Source organism: Delphinus delphis, chromosome 16 (assembly GCF_949987515.2).
Source record: "Delphinus delphis chromosome 16, mDelDel1.2, whole genome shotgun sequence".
NCBI classification, from domain to species: domain Eukaryota; kingdom Metazoa; phylum Chordata; class Mammalia; order Artiodactyla; family Delphinidae; genus Delphinus; species Delphinus delphis.
The window spans coordinates 63,227,474-63,246,192 of NC_082698.1; the positions used below are offsets into that span (position 1 = coordinate 63,227,474).

The following is an 18,719-nucleotide window of genomic DNA, read 5'->3' on the forward strand; positions in this document are numbered from 1 at the left end:
GAAGTCCTAATATTCTATATTTTAAAAAGAAAGAAAGAGAAGAATCAAGTATTGATCCTGCCTTCTTCTATATGAATTTACCAAAAGGCAAACCTGTACCACCTGGGTAACCAAACAGCAGATGAGGGGAATAGGTGAACACAGAATAAGAATTATGATATCACCATTTTTGAACCCCAATAAATCAATGCATCTAGGATTTGAGCACCAAAGGCCACTAACATCAAAAAGTGAAAATCAACTCTTTGCCTTCTTTTTCTGCTCTTCCTGTCCTGAACAATTCAGTTCTAAAGCAATTCCTACAAGCAAAGCAGGTGTCTATACAGGGGATGGAGGCAGTGAGGAAGGAGTGCTACAATGGCCCAGAGCAGATGAGCTGCCCAGTTACCAGGAATTGAAACCCAAATGAAGCAAGGAGGGTATCCATACAGAGAAAGCACAGGGCAGGGAATGAGAGCAGAGTGAGGATATTCAAATTGGAGAGGGAGTATGATGGACAACTGAGAAAGTAAGCAAATATATTAAGTATAATAGAAGGTATGTTTCTCATTATTGGAGAAAGGAGTTAAGATACATGGAAAGAGAGAAAACCAGAATGAACTCTGTGATGTTGGAGTAGAATTGGAGATATTAGTACAAACTTATGACTTTATTGTAGTAAATATGATGTACCATCCTTCACTAAAAGATACCAGGACTTGCTGGGGAAATGGCTGATTTCAGTAATAGGGCAGGGATAGTACACGGTGAGACTAAAACACTGTATTGTGCTGCAAAATAAGAAAGTTCTCAGAAAATGACAAGAACATTTCCAAGAACACAGAAGACAACTTGAAAGGCCTCCTGCTGGCCAACTCTGAGACAGTTTCACTATAAAAATAAATATAACTTATATAGTAAAATAAGAAATCATGCATCTCTTCAGAACAAGGTAATTTTCCTACATAATTACAAAATCATTATCACATCCAAGAAATTTAACCGTTCCTCATTATCTAATATCACATCCATAATCAAATTTCTCCAATTACCCCAAAAATACTCTTTATGGTTTTTCCCCCTCTATCCGGGATCCAGTCAAGTTTTGCTCAGTGCATTCAGTTGTCATGTCTTGTTAACCTTCTGTAATCTAAACCATTTTTCTTCCTTCATTACATGGACATTTTTTGAAAGTTCAGACAAGCTGCTTTGTAGAATTTCGTACATTCTAAATTTATATGTTTTCTTACAATTAGATTAACGTAAAACATTTTCGGCAGGAATACTTCATAAATAATGACGTATACTTCACAATGCATTCCATCGGGAAACACATAATGTCAGTTTATCCAATTACTGGTGTTGTAACACACTTCTGATATCCCCATGTTTCAAATTCAGAAAACATCCATAAGTTACTCTTCTGGGCATAAGACTGAGGCATAAATGGGAGTGAATAAACAGCCTCTGAGTCTTAAGGACTGAAATGCAATCAAACGCACAGCTTTAAAGCAGCACAATTCTCACAGAAGCACTTCACTAGAACTCCATCTCTGAACTTAGTGGCTTTGTCCACCAAATTTCATTTCATTTTTTATATCTAAAACATTATTATTCATTTTTAAGAGGGAGGAATAAAATACGTGACTTGGAAATCACTCAACTGTGTCTCAAGTGGAGAATGAATAAACAAACTGTGATACACTGATACTATGAATACTATTCAGAAATGTAAAGGAACAAACTATAGAAACACAATAAAATGGGTGAATCTCTAATGCGTCATGCTAAGTTAAAGAGGTCAGACTAAAAAGGTTATGTAATTCCATTTACATGATATATTGGAAAAGGCAAACTACAGGAAAACAGATCAGTGGCTTCCAGCGGCTGAAGGGGTGGGAGAAGAAAATGCTTACAAAGGGGTACAGGGTATTTTTAGGAGTATATACCTCTTTATCATCTTCAGATTTCCTATCATCCTCCTCTTCCTCTTCTTTCTCAGATTTCTCTAATTCCTTTTGTTCTTCTTTTTGCTCTTCTACTTTAAGTTGTTTTGTCAATCGGGCTATTAACTGGGATTTTAACCCTTTGGAACTAAGAGCTCGACTTTCTAATTCTTTTCGGAGATCATTTACCTAAATATACACACCATAAAAACACAGAAAAAGAAAACAGGATAGTGAAATAGGGAGCTGTGCAATGATCTTCTGTATGGTTTTTTTTTAAATTTTGGTGAAAGGGACAGTTGTACAGCTCATAAAAAGGTTTGTGAAAATGCAAACCGACAGAGTATTTTTTGAAAATAATTTGCAACATGTTTTAAGATGCTTTGAAGAAGTTAATGCTCTTTGACCCAGAAATTCTAATTTCTGCGAATTTACCCTAAGGAAATAACCTAAACACAAGAAAGAAACTTTTTATATGGATACATTCCTTGTCATAATCCCTTCCTCCAAAAAAGTGAAGAATCTAAATATCCAATAAAAGGGTAATACCAAAGAAAAAAAAGCAGTACATCAACTAAATGGAACAGTATAGAACATTTAAAAATAATTACATGTGAAACTCTATTATTAATTGAAAAGGAGACAGCAACTTTTTTACACAACATGATTAGAACCAAACAACCAACTAACCAACCAGCTTGTACCCAGAAAATATAATGGAAAATAATACATAGAATTTTTTTTAACATCTTTATTGGAGTATAATTGCTTTACAATGGTGTGTTAGTTTCTGCTTTATAACAAAGTGAATCAGTTATACATATACATATGTTCCCATATCTCTTCCCTCTTGTGTCTCCCTCCCTCCCACCCTCCCTATCCCACCCCTCCAGGCAGTCACAAAGCACCGAGCTGATCTCTCTGTGCTAAGCGGGTGCTTCCCACTAGCTATCTACCTTACGTTTGGTAGTGTATATATGTCCATGCCTCTCTCTCGCTTTGTCACACCTTACCTTTCCCCCTCCCCATATCCTGAAGTCCATTCTCTAGTAGGTCTAGTAGGACACAGTCTTTATTCCTGTCTTACCCCTAGGTTCTTCATGACAGTTTTGTTTTTTCTTAAATTCCATATATAAATGCATAGAATTTTAAAGAAAAGCTGTGTTTGAATGAAAGGCTTGAGAAATTTTTTTCTTCAATATTTTATGCATACACCAATTTTTAAAATAAGCATGCCTTATATTTATAATCAAAAGTAATACAAGTTTTCATCAAAAAACCTACAAACAGTAAATGCTGGAGAGGGTGTGAAGAAAAGGGAACCCTCTCGCATTGTTGGTGGGAATGTAAATTGATACAGCCACTATGGAGAACAGTATGGAGGTTCCTTAAAAAACTAAAAACAGAACTACCATATGACCCAGCAATCCCACTACTGGGCATATACCCTGAGAAAACCGTAATTCAAAAGAAGTCATGTACCACAATGTTCATTGCAGCAGTATTTACAATACCCAGTACATGGAAGCAAACTAAGTGTCCATCGACAGATGAATGGATAAAGAAGATGTGGCACATATATATATAAAATATTATACAGCCATAAAAAGAAACAAAATTGAGTTATTTGTAGTGAGGTGGATGGACCTAGAGTCTGTCACACAGAGTGAAGTAAGTCAAAGAGAAAAACAAATACCGTACGCTAACACATATACATGGAATCTAAAAAAAAAGGTTCTGATGAACCTAGGGGCAGAACAGCAATAAAGATGCAGACGTAGAGAATGGACTTGAGGACATGGGGAGGGAGAAGGGTAAGCTGGGACGAAGTGAGAGTAGCATTGACATATATACACTACCAAATGTAAAATAGACAGCTAGTGGGAAGCAGCTGCATTGCATGGGGAGATCAACTCGGTGCTTTGTGACCACCTAGAGGGGTGGGATAGGTAGATCCAAGAGGGAGGGGATATTGGGATATATGTATATGTATAACTGATTCACTTTGTTATACAGCAGAAACTAACACAACATTGTAAAGCGATTATACTCCAACAAAGATGTTAAAAAAGAAAAAAAGATTTCTCGTGATAATATGGGTAATTTGTCATCTTGTTTACTAAAATTTTTCTTTATTAAGGGAGAGATACTGAAAATCATCCCAATTTTATTGGAAATGTGCTTTACAAATAATAAATTTCTATTCATAAAAAGAAGAAAAGGAATACAAACTTTAAAATAAGAAACAATAGCAGAGCCATCAGTTTGACAAAAAGTCCTTGGAGTGCAGGCTTAATCTAACTTTCTGAATCTATAGCACTCTATATGAAACCTGATGTTGAGGAAAATAACTTGGCATAGTGTAAGAAGAGCACATTCTTATGATACACATTCTCTACTAAAAAAGCAATGTTGGGCTTCCCTGGTGGCGCAGTGGTTGACAGTCCGCCTGCCGATGCAGGGGACACAGGTTCGTGCCCGGGTCCAGGAAGATCCAACATGCCGCGGAGCGGCTGGGCCCGTGAGCCATGGCCGCAGAGCCTGCGCGTCCGGAGCCTGTGCTCCAAAACGGGAGAGGCCACAACGGTGAGAGGCCCGCGTACCGCAAAAAACAAACAAACAAACAAACAAAGCAATGCTGGTTTAAAAACTAGACTTTCATAAAAAAGAAAAAAACCTGTATTTTGCTGAGGACAGAAGTTAATAAAAAGGTCAGCTTTTATGTGTTAAACAGGAAGTTGCAAAAGCAAGCCAGCTTCTGATCTTCTGATCTATGTAGAATTTATATACGTAGAATCTACGGATCTACATTCACAATATAGGCCCAGAGATGCAAAACTGCAAAAAGATAATAGGTCCAAAGACGCTGGGGAGCAAAAACAAACTAGTATGATGGGTTAATCAAAGATTTTCAAAAAAGCCTCTTAAATTATCTTCTTCCTATTTCAGATGTATATCAATCCACATTTTATTTTTAAATTTTATTTAAAAACTGCATAATCTTTTTCCTATGTTTCATTCCTTCTGCTTGAATTTAAGTTAATTAAGTGCAGAAATTCCACCTCTTGGTTAGTTCCCAAAGCAAAAAGCAAATATTGCTCATACTATAGGCACATGTATATTACATTCGACAGTGGCTGATGTATGAAGTCACCTTTTATTTAATTTTGACACACACACACACAAACAACAAAGAATATTTATATAAAACCAGTGGACTTCATTTCTAATGGCTTATATCTGAAAAACTACTGTCCACAACATCCTCTATTCCTGTTCAGAGATTCCAAATTAAATACCATTACTTTCAAAGTTACCTTCATTGTCTTCGGGTCAAGTTTAGACCAATGGGTAGGAGTGGAAATTTCTTTAGCTTCACCATCATCCTTCTCTTCTTCATCCTGATATACAAAGTAAAGAACAGAATTACTATTCTGAAACCTTAAAATAAAGGTAATTTACTTTTAAAAGTCTGTTGCTGATCTGTGCAAGGTCACAAATGTTTCAGATTGTCTTCTCCTAAAGTTATTATTTAGGCAAGTCCACGTACATACATTCTACCACTTTTAACTGATCACAAAGACACTCATCAGCCAATCAAAGCCAGATCTGTGAAACACAAAAGGGTGATAAATTACAACACAAAGGATATCAGGGATGCACAAACACTGCCGATCTCCACTAACCAAACAGTGTGTGATCTTGCCCCAATTTTCAAGCCACCCAAAGTTAAGACTGATTTAGTCAGACCTTTCAAATGTACCAAAGACGATGCCACATAGCCTGAAATTTCAAATCTCTCAGACTTGTGGTTGTCCAATTTCAAATATCCATGACTAGAACTGATGACCGTGAAAGAGAAAATTTTTTAAATTTTAGAAAATGGCAAAATGTTTAAAATGGCTTAATACTGAATCTTGCTCAACAACTGGTCCCAGATTCCAGCAACTAGACCTATGATAAAAACAAAATTCTGTGCAATTTAAGCACAACTTATTTTCCTTTGAGGTCTCAGCACTCTTAAAGTTAGAATAGACAGATTTTTTTTTTTTAAGAGAAAAGAACATACAACTATACTGCTGAAAGCTGGATTACCAGTCGCTGTTACCAGTTATGTTCCTCCATGTGTGTTTGTTATGTAGTGTGTGGTGTGCATTTGTGCCTGTGTTCCTGTGCCTGTGAGAAGCGGAAATAGAAAAAGGGATTAGCGTTCAGTGCCTGTTCTCCATCAGCCTCCTTGCGTTCACCCTGAAGCTTCTCGACCAGCTGCTGCTTGTATCCTCGGGAGAGGGTTTCCCACTCTGAGCGGGTGGGAAGGCAATGCCAAACATCCGGGAAAAATAAAACCACTGTCTCCACATGAGCTGGAACTGTACGCCCCTTGTGGGTCTCCTCAGGGCGATGGTAGCGAATCTCTGCAAAACGGTACCTGTTGCAAGGGAAGAAGCATGTTGGAAAAAAAATTCTAAAATACATTTTAAAGACCCTAGTTCACTTGTAGCACATCAAGTAAAGAAATTTTGCTGCAAGAACTTGAGGTTGGTCTAAAGAAAAAAAAATTATAGAAGCCATAGTTCCTCTTTTGGTACATTTGTACAATATTTTATGGTTAAAAGAAGAATATGTTCCCCAAGGCATTTTCAAAGTTTGATTACAGAGCTACCCATATTTTAGAGAATACCTGAAGAAGCTGGATAGCTGTTCAGATTTCATGTGCTAAAAAAAGAATATTCTCAATTAAGTCACAAGAAATATACTAAAATACACAGGACAAATAAGCCTCAAGAGAAAATATGGCTGAACAAAAATAATCAGCAACTACATCATTTTATAACAAAAGAATTATAATGAAATGAAGTTCTCTCTTGACGATCTTCTCCAGCTATGCATGAAATGAAAAATATTTTCAACATACATCCAACTTCCAAAGTTCAGCATAACAAAACATTAAAAATTTCAGTTTATTTTGATTAGTTCTTAATCCTTTTTCCCCCAAACATTTTTGGCACCAAATAAACTTTTGCTAAAATTAGTATTTTCCTTTGAGATTACCTGCATGATCAAGATTGCTAAAATAAGGGGTGGGGGAGAAGGCTGATAGACAAGAACATCTATATAACTATTAGAAAAACATTTCTAATCAAGAAATGAATTGGTACTTACCATTGTGTGCATACACTTAGATCAATGCCTGTCAGAGCCTTACAACAACGAATAGCAGTCTTAATCAACACAGAGGGGTCTTTTTCTGGGTCTGGTCCATCCAACGAAGGAGACCAGTGGCCTCCAATGGCCATGGCTTCATCCTTGCCTTTCATGCCCACTAAAAACTAATTTAAAACAAAGAATCATTTACATATATTATGCAACTTGTCAAATTACAAATGAAATACTGGAAAAGTAAAGGAACAAACCTTTCTAATATCATTTTTACTACCTCGGGTATCTGTCAGTCAAGGAAGAGTTCAGTTCATCGTGTTCCACACTGCATTTCAGCAATGGAATAGGATTTATACATCATAACTCATCCTTCTAAAATATTTCCTCAGATAAAAAGTTCTTTTAAAGAAACAAGCTATAATTCAAAGTTTAAGAGCATCCTGATACACTAAACCCATTATCACTAAGATTTTACTATGCTTCAAACATAAAACATCAAAACGACAGTTGAACTAGTGACATACAAATAAGATATAGCCGTTAATCTGCAATGAGAAAAACATCTACATCATTGAGTGCCGTAACTATATTAAAATTAGATATAAAACAAATCAACAAAATTTAAATGGTAGTATTTTTTAATTCTATATATACACAGTTAGAACTAAGCAAAGCAAATATACACCTAAAGTTAAAATAAATGTTTCACTTTACCTTAACAAGTCTAGCAGGATGTTGAAATCCATCTCGAAGTTCTTGTGGGTCTTCAGCAAGAGCACATGACTTATGATACAAATCTTCCATACTAGGGCTAGCCATCAGCATTACCTATTATAGTCAAATAATTCAATCCTGTCAAAAGTCTAAAGTAATGTAAAAAAATGAGAAGCACTACTAATTATCCTTACATAATAGATATCTGAAGTTTTTTATAAAAATGGAAAGTAAAACACTATAGCAGAAATGGTATTAGATACCTTATAATTACATAGTTTTAACTTTTCAAGGAATGCTTTTTGATCAATGTTTTTCGAATAGCAGAAAACTACTGACCATAAACAATGTACTGAATGTTACCCTGAAGACTCACATATAGTGCATTCACCCAACATTACATTTTTATCTGGGGCTACCAGAAATCATAGAACATTCCAAAAAGCTCAATAAAATGAACTTCATCTTCACATTTTTATAAGGTTCAAAATGTTAAAGCAATAACAACATTTTTACAGCTCAAGAGTTAAGGCAAAAAGAGGTTAAATTACTTAAATAACCAAAACAGAATCTGGGAGACAAGAAGAAAACACAGGCATTCAGATCTTAAATGTAATAACCACTTTCTGAAGATTAATTCCACATACATTCTTAATATGAATAACTACTCAGAAATTTTAGCTGTGTATCACAGAATACAAACCTTTGCACTGTATAAGTGATCAGCATCTGGTGGATCAAGAATGGCCATATTTTTCTCTAAGGACTCTACTTCTCTGTGCATTACATAAAAATTGCAGTAATTTCCCAGCTGAAATGGTCTTGACAAAGGGAAAGCATCCACCCATGTAAACTGAGCATCAAAAAAGTCACTAGGTATATATAAATTCTGATAACGGCGCCTTAGTTCCATCATGTCACAACTAGGACTGAAAAACAGACATAAGGAGTGAATAAAGAGCCTTAACACCAAATACTATGCAAAGATTCATTCAATTCTAAAGCTAAATATATAATTTGATACAGTTAACAGCCAGCTGAAAATGAACAGTCACTGTTAATGAATGAGCTATAGATTTACATAGAAGTACATGAAAATGTCATTTTCAAATATGTTTACTTACAGCTTTGAATAAATAACTAGTATCTACGTGTTACCGTTATTTCTTTATTTTTTGTGTGTAGCTTAAAATTCATTTAGACAAGACCCTTTGAAATAACTTCAAGCTCCAGAAAAGATCTGAACAAAAGCAATTCTGCCTCAGTTGAAGCTGCATTTTTGAGAAAATTATGATTCATATAAAATGGATATAAAAAAGGAATAAGAGTGGTACCAATTAGTATGAGTGCTCCTCAATCAGGTTTATACAGTGTCAGAAAAAATACAACCTTTATTCTACAGTAAGATCCCAGATCAGGCATAGTTAATTTAAAATTAAATATAAAAGTCTACATGAAAACAAAACCCAAACGTTTTTTGGATTATCCACATCTCCATACCTCTCTATCTAATGATTAAGATCCATACCTGATTATTTACTATGTAAAGAGAGGATAAGTTTCTTGCCTTTTAAATCTGGCATAATGAATTTTTTTTTTTAAAGGACGATTTACTTTTTCCTAAGAAACAGAGCTTTTAAAGGAGAGAAACTCAAAAGTAAATCAATCTGGTTAATAGGCCAAGAGATTTCTGTTAAAAGCATAATGAAGAGTGGAAAACACCAATAGTCTGTAAGATGAAAAGATAACTACACCGTCCTTTCAAATGACAACTAAAGGCAAGAGTACGTAATATGAACTAATGTATCTACAGGGATGTCTTTTTATGTGAAACCTAAAAATAAGAAATATAGAATGGGGCTTCCCTAGTGGCACAGTGGTTGGGAGTCCACTTGCCGATGCAGGGGACACGGGTTCGTTCCCCGGTCCGGGAAGATCCCACATGCCGCGGAGTAGCTGGGCCTGTGAGCCATGGCCACTGAGCCTGCGTGTCCGGAGCCTGTGCTCTGCGACGGGAGAGGCCACAACAGTGAGAGGCCCGCGTACAGCAAAAAAGTAATGAAGTGAAACTGTGAAGATTTAACTTGGAAGGAGAAAGACAGCTGCTCAATTTATATCCTAAGTATCAGCTCCTCCCAGAATAGCATTCTAGACTGGGAACAGATGAGTTTAAAAGCAGAGCTGCTCTAGTTAATATTTCTGGGGCTGGAGAAGTGGTTTTGTTTCCAATGAATTTCTCTGAAATATGCAGACAAGATATTTTTTAAGTATACAAGTAAACAGGGATAACAAGAAAACTAGTAAAAATTAAGAATAGTTGATGATTTGACCACATGCAAGAGTAAATGAACATCTACTACATTAACAATTAAGCAAAGTCATCAAGCAAGATTTTTTTGGGCACTGAGTAGCTTAAATACTACACTGATTTACTCAATCTAGAACTGAATAAATAGAAATTTTAACTTTTGTAGGCCAGTATTATGAATATTAATTATTATACTTTGCTGAAATGCAGCAATACCCTCTCAAGACACTGCGCACAGTTATTTGTTCCTATGCCGAACAGCTTTAAACACTATTAATGATTCATTTTTCTTATTTTACTGTAAATTTGTTTTTTCCATCTATTAATTTATCTTACACACAATTGCCAGCCCCAAGACCTTTAGATGATTCTTCCTCTCCATTAGAGCAAATTAGTCATTTACCAATTTGCCTCTACATGAATTAGGATTTTCCAGCTATTACCTAGTTGGTCACCACATCCCAACCACCACTGAGTATCTACAACTGCCATACACTGGGTTATAAGTGCTTTAGATACATGAAATCAACTCAACCTCACAATAATTCTGCTAGCTGATATAAGTTCCATTTCACAAGTGAAGCTCAGAAATTCTTGGTAACTTTCTACTGACCTCTGATTTCAAAGGTTAAAAATGTATTGATGTATACACACATATGTGTTTTATGTTACGTGTCTTGTGAGTATATATGTAGACCTGTGTTTCTATTATACTACATGGCCACAGCTAACTTAAAATAATTGGTTACTACTGTATCATTACTTCATCATACATAATGAACTATGTAAGCCCTTAGTAAAGTTATCAATAAATCTGAATCTTAAATAATTTTACCTTTAAGGAACTACTCCATTACAGAGGGGCTGCCTTTTTCAGTGGCTGGTATCTTTAATGAGTGTATGAAAATAATGCACTCTTGCAACTAAAATGCTACTTCAAATGCATTTCTGCCCTTATATAACTAAGAGCACCAAATGTCAGGAAATGAAAGTTGTAAGAAAAATATCTCTCAATGTATCACATTCCTCCAAATTACACAAAATTATGAAATTAGTAATTTAAGAAAACAATGGGGAAAAAAAGAACTTACCAATCTAAAGAAAACTTTGAAAACTGAACTGTGTAACGTGGAACAACACGTCGAACTCTCCGAGGTGACCGTTCTCTCTCTCTTCGAGGAGATCTCTCCCGGGAACGTTTTCTCTGAGGAGATCTTTCTCTGGATCTACGTCTTTCTCTCTCCCTTTCACGACTTAAAGCAAATTTTTCTAAAATTACTATTATTTCTGGCATTACTGAAGAGTTCTTTAGTGAAATAAATGTCACAGGTAATATAAGCAAAAATCCACAGTATACATTTTTAATAGCTTTTTGAAAATTGTGGTAAAATATAAATAATATAATAAACTTACCATTTTAACCATTTTGAAGTATACAGTTCAGTGGCATTAAGTGCATTCACACTGTGCAACCATCACCACCATCAAAAGTATACTTTTAAAAACATACCTTCGGTCATCTTTTCTGTTGGGCACTTGATCCCCTCTGTCATTTCTTCCTGAAAATCTGGATGGTGGATCTAACCTTCGTGCTGGTTGTGGCTGTGAAACTATACGGACAGGAGGTTGCAATAAACCAGCTTTAAAAGACACAGAAAAAGATGTTTTAATTTATTTAAATGAAGCTCAAAAGCATTACTTGGTCAAATTTTATACAGAAAAATTTGGCTAATATTTTAGGTTTTGTGACCCATAAATGGTAAATGGTAGAGACCATCTGCATATTTGTATATTTTAAAATAATTGTTTAAAAATGTAAAAACCATTTTTAGCTCAGGGACCATAGAAAACCAGGCCACAGACCAAATCCAAGAGGTGTAGTTTGCCAATCTCTGACCTACAGATATTAAACCAAAGACCGCTATACAACAAGACATTCGCAGAACACCAAAGTATCATCCAGACATTATCCACACAAAGAAAAAGAACCTCTATAATGGAGAGAGCTACGGCCACCACTTGACCAAGTAATCAAATTTAACATCAATAACAGTAGAAGAATCTAACTACACGTGCCTTCTAGTATGATGCAGTATGAATTAGAAAACATCACCTATAATGTAGTCTTGCCAAAAGCCTTTAGACTTAACTTCTAGTTTATAGTTTATATGGCAGAATGAGAAACAAGGTGAAAATAAAATAAGGAATCAAGACAAATCCAGAACACAACATTCCGAAAGAATCTACAAGTCAACTAGACCAATTTCTTAAAAAGTCAATGTTATAAACGAAGAAACAAAAAGTGGGAAACCATTTTGGAATAAAAAAGATTAAAGAAACATAACCAGATACAACACATGAAACTTGACTACCTTTTCGTTTAGGAAACAAAAAACAACCTTTTTAAAAGACATTTCGGAGACAACTGGGAAGGTCTGAATATAAACAGGGTATCTAAATGCTTCTTCTTAGACGTGACAGTAGATTCTGGTAATATAGGAAAGGATTCTCTTTTAGGAAAGGCATGCTTAATATAAACAGGGGTGAAATGTCATAATGCTTGCATTATGACCACTCACAGCAGTGTTTTCAGAAAACAAAAACTAGAAACAATCCAAACGTTTAGCAAAGAAAAACATATAAACTGTACAATATTCATACAATGGAATATTGTACAATAGTCATACAATGGAATATTGTGCAATAATGAAAACAAAGAAACTAGAGCCACATGGAATAAATATGAAAAACTTTAAAACATAATGTTGAACAAAAGTCTTACAGAAAAGATTCTATAGGTGGAATCACACATTATGTAAAATTCAAAAACAAACAAAACTAAAGTATATTTATGAACATGCATACTTAAGAGTAAAACTATTAAAAAAGAAAAATAGTTAACAAGTAGTGATTACACGCGTGCTCATTTTAATAGCTCATTACACTGAAATCTGTTTTGTAACTTTGCTATATTTGTGTCAATTTATGATAAGAGAAAATGCCACAATTACATTTTAAAAAAATACCAATTAAGCAGACTTCTGCTAAAGTCAAGGCTATCATTTTTAATATTATTTTGATAAGAAAACGTACAGAGTTTCAAATTATCAATTTGCAAAAGAAAATTTAAAACACAGCTCAGGGCTTCCCTGGTGGTGCAGTGGTTAAGAATCAAACTGCCAATGCAGGGGAAACGGGTTTGAGCCCTGGTCCGGGAAGATCCCACACGCCACGCAGCAGTTAAGCTCATGCGCCACAACTACTGGGCATGCGCTCTAGAGCCCGCGTGCCACAACTACTGAAGCCTGCATGCCTAGAGCCCGTGCTCCGCAACAAGAGCAGCCAATGCAATGAGAAGCCCGTGCACCGCAATGAAGAGCAGCCCCTACTCGCCACAGCTAGGGAGAAACCCGCGTGCAGCAACAAAGACCCAATGCAGCCAAAAATAAATAAATTAAAAACAACAACAACAACAAAAAAACCCGCACACAGCTCAGGGACTTCCCTGGTGGCGCAGTGGTTAAGAATCCGCCTGCCAATGCAGGGGACACGGGTTCCAGCCCTGGTCTGGGAAGATCCCACATGCCGCGGAGCAACTAAGCCCGTGCGCCACAACTACTGAGCCTGCACTCTAGAGCCCGCGAGCCCAAACTGCTGAAGCCCATGTGCCTAGAGCCCGTGCTCCACAACAAAGAGAAGCCACCACGATGAGAAGCTCGCGCACCACAACGAAGAGTAGCCCCCACTCTCCGCAACTAGAGAATCCTGTGGGCAGCAACGAAGACCCAACGCAGTCATAAATAAATTTATTTAAAAAAATAAAAAGAAAAAAATAAAACACAGCTCATTTATTTGATGCACTATGGTTCAATGAGTAAAGTGCTGCCACCAGATTCTACATGTATATAAAATGTTATGTTCATTAAGAAAATAAGACTCAAAACATTTTCTTCTGTAAATGATAAGATGCCAATAGGGGGACAGGGGATTATTAGTTTTGATATTTAAGTTCACAAAGAGTACGTCTTTGAATAAGAGAAATAAAATAAAACACTTCCAAATTGCTATACAAGTAGAAGTGCTTAACACAAGATATTTAAGTTTCCTTTCAAGTATTCTGGAAGTTCCTGCCTTTTTTGTAATTAATACCATACTCTCATTATTTCAATAACCGAACATTTGTGTGTTAGTCTGAACCCTAAAAGGAAAAGATACATTGCATGTAATACCTTTCTGCTGTGGCTGCTGTAATAAAGGCTGGGGCTGTGTCTGCAATAGTGGCGTAATAGAGGCTGCTGAAATCTGTGCCTGCAGCAGTGACTGGGGCTGGGGCTGAGCCTGAACACCAAATGTCGTCTGTGGTGCAATTGGCTGAAGTACGGCAGGAGGAGTCTTCAGTAAAGGTTGGGTTTGCGACTGATTCTTAACAAAAATAAAGAAAAAAAATTTTTAAAAAGAAAAATCTTTGTAAATTGGAAGACCCAACCACCAAGTTTTCATAATACCTATTTTATATACCTGATTTGGTAGTGTTTGAATTCTTTGTGCATTCCATTTAAAAGGCATATTGGGATTATACGTAGCTTCAACCAATACTCTGTCACCCGCTTGGGGGGTTTTCCCTTTGACAGCGCTAAAAAAAAATTAAGGTAAATACGAACACAATTAGAAGAGATTCCTCCAAAAAAGATTTATATATTTAGCATTTTAAAGTAAACTATACCAGAAATGGAAGCCTAAAAAGCTCTTTTAAAAAATAGACATACCTCCTAGACTTATTTTTAGAACTGATCGTGTTTCAACCTTGCTTTATAAACCGTTTCAAGTGTAAGAGATAATTTTCTACCCTGTATCCTCCTAATAGTGTGTCCCTCCCTCTAAAGCACTTTCTTTTATAACCCAAGAGTAAGATTTGCCTTGGGCTTTGGAAAGAGAGAAATGCAGAAAAGATGGAAAACAGGAGACCCACTTGTACAGAAAAAGCTTATATAGTAATTAAACTTAATTTCCCAAAGTATTTCTAAGGAAGCTAATTAGAAATACATTTGAAATAACTAAGGAAATATATATTTCCTGCAACCATCACAACACTAACAAAATACTATTTCAAATCCATTGATTAGTCATTTATTCTGTTTTTTAAAATAAATTTATTTAATTAATTAATTAATTATATTTTTGGCTGCGTTGGGTTTTCGTTGCTGGGCGTGGGCTTTCTCTAGTTGCGGTGTGCGGGCTTCTCACTGTCGTGGCTTCTCTTATTGCAGAGCACAGGCTCTAGGTGCGCAGGCTTCAGTAGCTGTGGCACATGGGCTCAGTAGTTGTGGATTGTGGGCTGTAGAGCACAGGCTCAGTAGTTGTGGTGCATGGGCTTAGTTGCTCCACGGCACGTGGGATCTTCCCGGACCAGGGCTCGAACCCGTGTCCCCTGCATTGGCAGGTGGATTCTTAACCACTGTGCCACCAGGGAAGCCCAGGTCATTTAATCCTATCATTTTTTCAACTAAAATATTTTACATACATGTCATTAGATATGTCAAACAAAAGATTAAATTTTAAAAGGCACATGACTATTTCAATTTTTTTTTTTTTTTTTTTTTTGCGGTACGCGAGCCTCTCACTGTCGTGGCCTCTCCCGTTGCGGAGCACAGGCTCCGGACGTGCAGGCTCAGCGGCCATGGCTCACGGGCCCAGCCGCTCTGCGGCATGTGGGATCTTCCCGGACCGGGGCACGAACCCGTGTCCCCTGCATTGGCAGGCGGACTCTCAACCTCTGCGTCACCTGGGAAGCCCCTTCATTTTTTTTTTTTTTTTTTTTTTTTTTTGCGGTACGCGGGCCTCTCACCGCCGTGGCCTCTCCCGCTGCGGAGCACAGGCTCAGGACGCGCAGGCCCAGCAGCCACGGCCCACGGGCCCAGCCGCTCTGCGGCATGCGAGATCCTCCCGGACCGGGGCACAAACCTGCGTCCCCTCAACCGGCAGGCGGACCCTCAACCACTGCGCCACCAGGAAAGCCCAACCCCTTCAATTTTTAATCTCACTGTAAGTCTGCTCATGAATAGCTAGAAATGTAAACTCACTCCTACAAAACATTTATAAAGAATTCATGATGACTACTTTGTTCAATGATAAAAAGATATCTTCAGTCACATTCTCCATCAAAAAATGTCACAGGGGACTTTCCCTGCTCGCACAGTGGTTAAGAATCTGCCTGCCAGTGCAGGGGACATGGGTTTGAGCCCTGGTCTGGGAAGATCCCACATGCCACAGAGCAACTAAGCCCGCGCGCCACAGCTACTGAGCCTGCGCTCTAGAGCCCGCAAGCCACAACTACTGAGCCCGTGTGCCTAGAGCCTGTGCTCCACACCAAGAGAAGCCACCGCAATGAGAAGCCCACGCACCACAACGAAGAGTAGCCCCCTGCTCGCCACAACTAGAGAAAGCCCATGTGCAGCAACGAAGACCCAATGCAGCCTAAATTAATTAATTAATTTAAAAAAATGTCACAGGTACAGGTTGAATGATTAAAGCAGAAAATTAGAGCTAAACCATAATTCCATGCCACAGTTAAGTAGGTGTCTTATCAATATACTTAATGCTAAATACAAGAAGGCATTTGTCAACACCTAATGAAGTTTACCTAAGCTGAAAGAATACATCTTCATCCACAAATCCAAATGTATCGTGTAGTTTTGTAACCACCCCTGTAAAAACACGCTGTTTCTGAGGTTGTGTCTGTTGCTGACTGGACCTTGGTGTTGGATATGATACAGTTATCTGAGCTGCTGGTTGAGGAGTTGACAAGCTAAGGCTTGTAGGCAGTCCGACAGCCGGCTATAAAACAAAATCAACACCAAATTAAGGTAATGATATGAAGCAGTCTAGAACTTAAAACTAGTTAAAAATAGCTCAAAATGCTAAAAACAATTTGAAGTTAGAAAACACATACGTACACCTTGAAGATGAAAATCAAGTCTGAAAAATTACGTTATTTTTGATCGATTTCATGATTAAGTTCCCTCAGATGAAAGTTTCCCCAGGACGTTTCAGGAAAAAGTCACCACAGTGCAATGAGTTAAAAAAACACCGCATACTCTAGCCCCCTCTTAGAAATTCAAAATCCATAATGGCATAACAAAGACTCAGGAAAGTCCTAGATAATTGAAATAAGTCAGAGAAAGACAAATATATATATGATCTCACTTATATGTGGATCCTAAAAAAAACAAAGAATTCATAAAAACAGAAAACAGATTGGTGGCTGCCAGAGGAGGGGGTGTGGTGGGGGAAATGGGTGAAGGTGGTTGAAAAGTACAAACTTCCAGTGGGGATGTAACGTACAGGATGGTGATTACGGTTAACAATACTGTATCCTACATTTGAAACTTGCTAAGAGAGTAGATCTTGAAAGTTCTCATCAGAAGAAAAAAGAAGTTCACTTACAAGAGGTGATGCACGTTAACTAAACTGACTGTGGAAATCATCTCACAATATATATGTATTATTAAATCATGCTGTACACCTTATACTAATACAATGTTATATGTCAATTATATCTCAAACTGGGAGGAAAGGTAACACTTTCATTGGTCTCTTCTGACATAATCAAACATGAATAACAACATATTACTGATTAAAACTTCTGTATGTAAACAGAAATAAAACCATTAAAAAGAAAGGATCATCTGATTCTTCAACTCAAATGAATTCCATAATTCGTTTTACACCTGCCCAATAAAGCAAGTCTCTAAGTTCTACAATTAAAAAAAAAGTTAAGTCCTATATATATATTAAAGGAACTCAGCATTTCTTAAACTGTAGCCACAAAATTTTCTCACAAAGTTTCTTTAACATAATAAGACAAGACACTAATGCTTTATGGGCACACTTTGGGAAGTGTTATTCTAAGCAAAGACTAACTTTTACAGCTTTTCTATTCAGTCTGAAAATCCTACTATTGGAGATTGAAAATAGGACGTAGGTGTTCATCAATTTTAGTTCTTTTTTTTTTTTTTTGGTTGTGCAGCATGTGGGATCTTAGCTCCCTGACCAGGGATCAAACTCACACCCCTTGCAGTGGAAGCACAGAGTCTTAACCACTGGACCACCAGCGAAGTCCCAATTTTAGTTCTTTAATAAATACAAAGTGAGGTTTATTTCTCAACTGAAGTATACTTTATTTTTTTAAAGTAACTAACAGGTTCAAGACTATACAGGTACAAAAGGTTATACAGTAAAAAGCTTTTCACCTATTCCTGTTCCTTAGCTACCTAGTTCCCTATCCATGGGGCAATCACTGTCTCCAGTTACTATTACAAGTTCTGCTTTCTTTTTAACAGCTGCATACACCAGGGGTCAGTGAACCACAACCCACGGGCCAAATCCAGCCCACAGTTTATCATCTTTACACAAACTTACAAGCCAAGGGTCGTTTTTACACTTTTTTTTTTCTTTTTAGGTTGCGGCGTGTGGCTTGCGGGATCTTAGTCCCCCGACCAGGGATCGAACCCAGGCCCTTGGCAGTGAAAGCACAGAGTCCTAACCACTGGAGTACCAGGGAATTCCCAGTTTTTACACTTTTAAAGAATTGTTTAAAAAGAAAAAAAAAAAAG

At 37.0% G+C, this 18,719-nt stretch overlaps 1 protein-coding gene and 1 non-coding gene across 3 annotated transcripts in view; both read right to left on the reverse strand.

The window, feature by feature from the left end:
- The window catches only part of CCAR1 (cell division cycle and apoptosis regulator 1), a 55,792-nt gene that overhangs the window by 20,918 nt on the left and 16,155 nt on the right, over positions 1-18,719 (reverse strand). For both annotated transcript variants that reach the window (XM_060034896.1, XM_060034895.1), the window contains exons 6-16: positions 16,748-16,941; positions 14,626-14,740; positions 14,337-14,529; positions 11,618-11,747; positions 11,199-11,360; positions 8,503-8,728; positions 7,800-7,913; positions 7,089-7,255; positions 6,144-6,354; positions 5,243-5,326; positions 1,929-2,114 (exon numbers count right to left, since the gene is read on the reverse strand). In XM_060034896.1, coding sequence (XP_059890879.1) covers positions 1,929-2,114; positions 5,243-5,326; positions 6,144-6,354; positions 7,089-7,255; positions 7,800-7,913; positions 8,503-8,728; positions 11,199-11,360; positions 11,618-11,747; positions 14,337-14,529; positions 14,626-14,740; positions 16,748-16,941 — 1,782 coding nt within the window. The remainder of the gene's footprint in view (positions 1-1,928; positions 2,115-5,242; positions 5,327-6,143; positions 6,355-7,088; positions 7,256-7,799; positions 7,914-8,502; positions 8,729-11,198; positions 11,361-11,617; positions 11,748-14,336; positions 14,530-14,625; positions 14,741-16,747; positions 16,942-18,719) is intronic.
- LOC132440126 (small nucleolar RNA SNORD98) lies at positions 7,387-7,451 on the reverse strand. Its single transcript, XR_009522530.1, has one exon. It is a non-coding gene; the product is annotated as a small nucleolar RNA SNORD98 (small nucleolar RNA).